This window comes from Callorhinus ursinus, unplaced genomic scaffold (assembly GCF_003265705.2).
Source record: "Callorhinus ursinus isolate GAN/ISIS: 27379988/994484 unplaced genomic scaffold, GSC_fseal_2.0 scaffold23, whole genome shotgun sequence".
Lineage (NCBI taxonomy): Eukaryota > Metazoa > Chordata > Mammalia > Carnivora > Otariidae > Callorhinus > Callorhinus ursinus.
In genome coordinates, this window is record NW_027397085.1 from 19,613,052 (window position 1) to 19,619,068 (window position 6,017).

Below are 6,017 nucleotides of genomic sequence, written 5' to 3' on the forward strand. Positions count from 1 at the left end.
TCTAAGGAGTACTTGGCCCAAGCAGAAGAATTAAACCCATGAGCAGTCCTATAGTTGTTTTGATTCTTACAAGACTATGAGGCAAAAGATCGAATGAATACATTCTCCACTCTCCAGGAGATCATGTTAAACACTTCACAGAATAAAACTGTAATAATTACTAATGTTTCTTGAGCATTAACCTTGTAAGCTAAATGCTTTACATTTGTTCTCCTACTTAATTTTTTTTATTTATTTATTTGAGAGAGAGAGAATGAGAGATAGAGAGCACGAGAGGGGGGAGGGTCAGAGGGAGAAGCAGACTCCCTGCCGAGCAGGGAGCCCGATGTGGGACTCGATGCCGGGACTCCAGGGTCATGACCTGAGCCGAAGGCAGTCGCTTAACTGACTGAGCCACCCAGGCACCCAGTTTTCCTATTTAATTTTTATGACAAGTGATAAAGACAGATACAATTATTTTCACCATTTTGTATATCAGGAAATTGAAGTTTAGAGAGGGAGCATCTCTTGCCCAAGCTGGCAAACGAGTCTAATCCTGTCCCATTTGGTCAACTATTTAAAAGGACCTAAATAACTTGGGTATTCCTTTCTATTTTCAGATATTTAGATCGCTCTTTTATAATCAGTAGTGTGTTGATAAATATTTAACAGCTGGCTCTCCAGGAGAAAGATCAGTGCTTGCTGATTTCCATGGTGTAAATACTTCTACCCTGACCGATGCCTAGCCGCCACTGTGATGTCAACCCCCTCGCTAAAGTCCTGCAATTTTCACCATCGGTTCCCAAGAGCCAGTACACATGGCTCCAGCACAGCACTGCTTATAGCCTATAGTAGAGAATAGCCATCTCCCAGGTGACTTCACCCAGATCCCAGCTTCTAGGGCAGTGATGCTCAATCCTATTGCACACTAGAATCCCTTGGGAACTGATAAAAATCTGATGCCCTATTCCAGCACCAGAGATTCTCTTTTAATTGATCGGGGGTTTGGCTAGGGCAGCAGTGTTGTGGCTTTTTTTTAAACTCCTCAGATAATTCCTATGTGCAACCAGCATTGAGAAACACTGATCTAGAAAAATATATCTCACTTATCTGTGTCATTCACCACAGATTTGATTGATATACTTTATACCCTATTTTATTTTTTCAAACTTTTAAGTTTTATAGAGTGGGTGGCCAACTGTGCTTGTTTGTAAAATTTTATTTCAATTAATTTATTCAAGTTGATTTCCCACATCTTTTTCTTTCACTGAAACAGTGACTGGCATATAATAGAAACTCAATAAAGTGTAGCTGTTATGATTTTGGTTCTTGTTAGTATCTTAAACTCGGCGATCTCTTAACAATTTCATATTCTCTTATCCATCGGATTTTACGATTCACCCTTGGTTATGTCTCAAATGATTGATACCATTCTGTTTGTCCCCAGGACAAAATTTTCAGCATTTCTCCCCAAACAGAGCCCAGATCAGGGACCTTCCTATCACTCGGAACAACCTAGCTCCCCTGCCAGACCAAAAATGTAAGTATTATGAATCTTCTTCAGCTTCCTTTGCAAGTGTTAACATGTCTAGACGCAACTAACTCTTATTTCAGTTTACTTTCATTTTTTGAGAGAACATCAGGCGCCAAAACTTGTAAATTACAGGAAAATACAAGAGAAGCAGTCTTTAAAGCTTCATCCAAGTTGGTAATGCTTGTTTAGGAAAAAAAAAAAAAAAAGAAACTCCCTCCCTTGAGGAATTTTTGTGTTTGGATTGTAAAAACAATGACTGAAGTTTATTTAGCTATGTACTATTTAATGTGTTTAAGAGCTTTAAAAATTCTTCTCTTAAGACTGGTCTCTTGACATTGGTTTCCTTACTATAATGAACAGGTACAAATATGTGTCATTCCTGTACTCAGAAGCTATGCATCCCTAAACAGAAAGGAATAATCATGTAGATGCTGTTCATATTGCTTTTGACATTATTGATTTATTTTATATTTTGTACAAAAATTTCTTACAATATAAAATATTAAATATAGTCCGTTCAGCAGTGATCTTCAAGTCTGAGTGTATTTAAAGTATTACCTGGGATGCTTGTTATAAAGTAGATTTCTGGGCCCCACACCCCAGAAATTCTGAGTTTGTATATCCTCATATCTGTAGTAGGAGGCAGGTTCTATTATTATTCCTATTGTACAGATGAGAAAACTGAGTTCAGAGAGGTTACATGACTTGCCCAACATTACCTAGGTAGTAAGTAGCAGAGCCGGGAGCAAAACTGTAAGACACAGAGTCAGCTGACTCATGCAAACAAGCAATACTGGATTCTAATTGCCTTCCTTTCCTTTTCTTTCTATCCCAGCCCCGTCATTTATAACAGGTATGCGAGCATGCACGTACTCTCTCTCTCTCTCTCTCTCTCTTTGCTGTCTCTCTCCATACCCTCGTAATTGGAGAGGTTGGATGATTTAAGAGCTGCCCTGTTTCAGACAAGTTTCTTTTTTTAAAAAAGATTTTATTTATTTATTTGAGAGAGCGAGAATGAGAGAGAGAGAGAGAGAGAGGGCACACATGAGAGGGGGAGGGTCAGAGGGAGAAGCAGACTCCCCGCTGAGCGGGGAGCCCGGATGCGGGACTCGAGCCCGGGACTCCAGGATCATGACCTGAGCCGAAGGCAGTCGCTTAACCGACTGAGCCACCCAGGCGCCCTCAGACAAGTTTCTTAACCTTCAGTTTCCTCCCTTAGCCTATAAGTGCCAACCTGATAAAGTTGTTGGGAGGATTACATGAGGTAACGTATGGAAAACACTGGCAACTGTTTGCACGGAATAAATATCCAACATGTCTTTTCTGTCCCAGGCTGTAGTTTGGAAGGGACCAGTCAAGAATTCTAGGATTCCTTAGGTAAAAACAGTGAACCGTGAGGTCTTAGTAAAACCCTATCCTTCTGCAGAGAAGGAAAGGGAGAGGTGGAGATATATGCCCAAACTCACACAAAGAGTTTGTAGCCGAAACCAAAATCTCTTCCTTAACAGATCCATTCCTCTGCTTTGACTGATTTGTGTAAAAGTGAGGGTTTGGGATGGTGTGAATTCAATCACTGGATGAAATTCAAGCCTGAAGTTGTCTTTAAGCAGAAATGACTCACAAAGATACCTAATTAACTAGTCACTCGGCCTTGAATCCTGGTAGGGCTTAGAGAAGCCAGAGAGGGGGTTTTCTTTGGCAGAGCCCAGGAGCTTTTTGCTCTTCATAATTAAATGTACGGAGAGAAGCAAAGATAAAGATCTTTGATCGACTTCAGCTCTGTGAAAAAGAAATGGAAAGGTACAGAGGACTTTTCCTAAGAGAACCCCGAGAACCTTTTGAGGTTCGCATAAAAGGGTAGTACAGATGTCTTGGGGCTCATTTAGAGCGTTATGCTGACTTGGCCATCAACAGCTACTCCACCCCAGGAAAAGAGAGCTCTGCCAGGCATGCAAGGCCCAATCATGTTTTGATCAAACTTGGCCCTGTCTTGTATTTGTGCACATTTGACATCCCTGATGACTTGTGGGAAGCCTGAATGGATACAGAGACACAGCTTTATCCTGCAGCCGGCCTCTGAATGAGACAAGCTCCTTATAAATGCCTCCACTCCTTCAGAAATAACCTCGTTCTCCCACAGCCATTCCTCAGACTCCGAGAGAAGCAAATGTTGAAAGTCTCTTGTTCTATCCTTTCTCCCCAGTTCTATCTGGAGGACCTCTGCGGACCAACCGAGTGCTTCCTGCTATTCCAAGCCAACGTGGACACAACACAGCAGCCGAAGACAGTGAAAACCTGGCCAATTCCGCCACTGATGAAAATTAACTGTGGGTCCCTGGTTGTAAAAATAGAGATTATATATATTTTCAACTGTCAAAGGAAGAGATTACTCTAGTTTGTGAGAACAAAGACTGATTTAGTAAATTGCGTTCTAGAAGCCATTCACAGTTTTATAACATTCCAGTGATATTTCCCAAATAAGCGCTTGGAATCTTTGATTGTATATATATTTTAAGTCTGTGAGTTTCTGTGATGTCTCCATGCCAAAATAAAAAGTCACAATATGTTATCAGCAGGGAAACTTTGCTATGTTTGGTTTGCATTGTGGTGTCAGCAGATTTTTTTTTTCCCTGAATGATTTTGTTTTAAAAATGTATGCTTTGCTGAATAAAAAAACAACAGAAAAGCTGTTGTTTCCATACTTTTTCTTCACATTTATTGCAATTCTACCTTAGGTTGATGAAACTTAATTAAAATTAAAGTAGCAAATTCCTTTAATCAGAGTTTATAGCTTTTAAATGTACAGGCTTCTGTAAAATATTTTCTAATATCTTCTCATCCTGGCTGCAGCCCAAATCGTTTGCCAATGTTTATGTATCTTCTTTGTTATTTGATTATTTCCACTTATTGTCATTTTTAGATATGATTGTTCTAATAGTGAGAATATCATGTGAGTTGGAAGGGTCTACATCCTGGCTTAACAGAATGAGATAGGCATTTCTCATACATTCCTCAAATACTCTATGTATTTAATCATTCTTTTTTCTGTTTGAAAATAATGGTATCTGCCTACTCAAGACATTCCCAAACTTATGACTTAGTAAAGTTGGAAAGACTACTACTAACTGTAGATCTTACTAAGATGTTTGTGTGTTGTTTGGACTGATTTAAATTTCAAGGTCTAGTCATATAAGATCATAGTCATTCCGTGTTTTTTCTAAGCCTATATTTTATTCTGTAGATATCTCAAGTACAATGCTTGCCATTTTATATCAACATTATTTGTTGATTATTATTATTATTATTATTATTAACTAAATAGCAGCTCCTCTGAGGCCAAATCATAGTTCTTTGGCTTTGCTCTTCTAGAAGTGTATACAGTTCCTGGCACAAAGTAGGCAGTCAGTTGTTGTTTTTTCCAGGAAAGAAGGAAGGGAAGGAAATAGGGATGTAGAGAGGGAGGTAGCAAGGTAGAGAGATGTAGGAAGTGGTAATAAAGAGGTTATTGGTCCACAATCTCATTTTGCCAATGATAGTAGTCTGAATTAGGGATTATAGAAGAGAAATGACCAGTCACCCAGTAGGCTAGACAGTAGCTGGTGGTAGGGAAGGCAAATCCTGGTGCAAACAGAAGAGCTCTCAGGACCCAGATTCTGAAGGGTTTTCTGTTCTGTTCTGTTCTGTTTTGTTTTGTTTGTGGGCTGCATTCTCTCTTTTAAGTATCAGTTAGGTGGTTCTATTATGTCACCTGGTTACTTCTGAATCTATGTTCGTGCACAGTAGATACCCGGCCACAGACTGCTTAGCTTAGTCAGGATAGGCCAGCCTCTGCCTCAGTAACCAACAACCCCAAAATCTCATTGGCTGACAATTCTCATTCACAATACCTGTCCTGGACCAGCTAACAGAATTGGCTGATGTAGATTCTACTGCAGCATGCATCTCATTGGTGACAAAACTGAGGAAGTGCGAGGTGAATCTCAACACTTCCTTTCACACTTCATTTGCCAAATCAAGTCATGTGGACATGCCTAACTCCAAATGAGGTAAGCAAATGCAATCCTTCCATGGACAGAAAGGGGAGAATTGGAATATTTATGAATTATCCAAGAAAATTACCACACTAACCAAAGCTCAGTCCCTAAGTGATCATTTAAGTTCCCTTTACCAAGTGGGTAGCTAAGAGGCTAAAGCAATTTAAAAAACAAAGAAACCACATCTGTCTATAGCTCTGGAAAAAGCCACCGTCCCTCAACACCGTCCCTTAAAAAAATACACATAGCATTTTTTTTAAGATGTATTTATCTTATTTTAGAGAGAGAGCGAGCGAGCATGGGGGAGGGGCAGAGGAGAGGGAGAGAGAGAATTATGAGCAGACTCTGCTGAACATGGAGCCTGATGTGGGGCTCAATCCCACAACCCTAAGATCGTGACCTGAGCTGAAATCAAGTTGGACACTCAACAAACTAAGCCCCCCAGGGATCCCCACATATAGCATTTTCTA

General features: G+C 40.0%; 1 protein-coding gene across 29 annotated transcripts in view; it reads left to right on the forward strand.

Annotated features, from left to right (window-relative positions):
• The window catches only part of ANKRD55 (ankyrin repeat domain 55), a 496,355-nt gene extending 492,141 nt beyond the window's left edge, over positions 1-4,214 (forward strand). For all 29 annotated transcript variants that reach the window (XM_073905461.1, XM_073905462.1, XM_073905453.1 and 26 more), the window contains 2 exons: positions 1,427-1,519; positions 3,717-4,214. In XM_073905461.1, coding sequence (XP_073761562.1) covers positions 1,427-1,519; positions 3,717-3,838 — 215 coding nt within the window. In that variant the 3' untranslated portion in view covers positions 3,839-4,214. The remainder of the gene's footprint in view (positions 1-1,426; positions 1,520-3,716) is intronic.
• Positions 4,215-6,017: the final 1,803 nt, after the last annotated feature.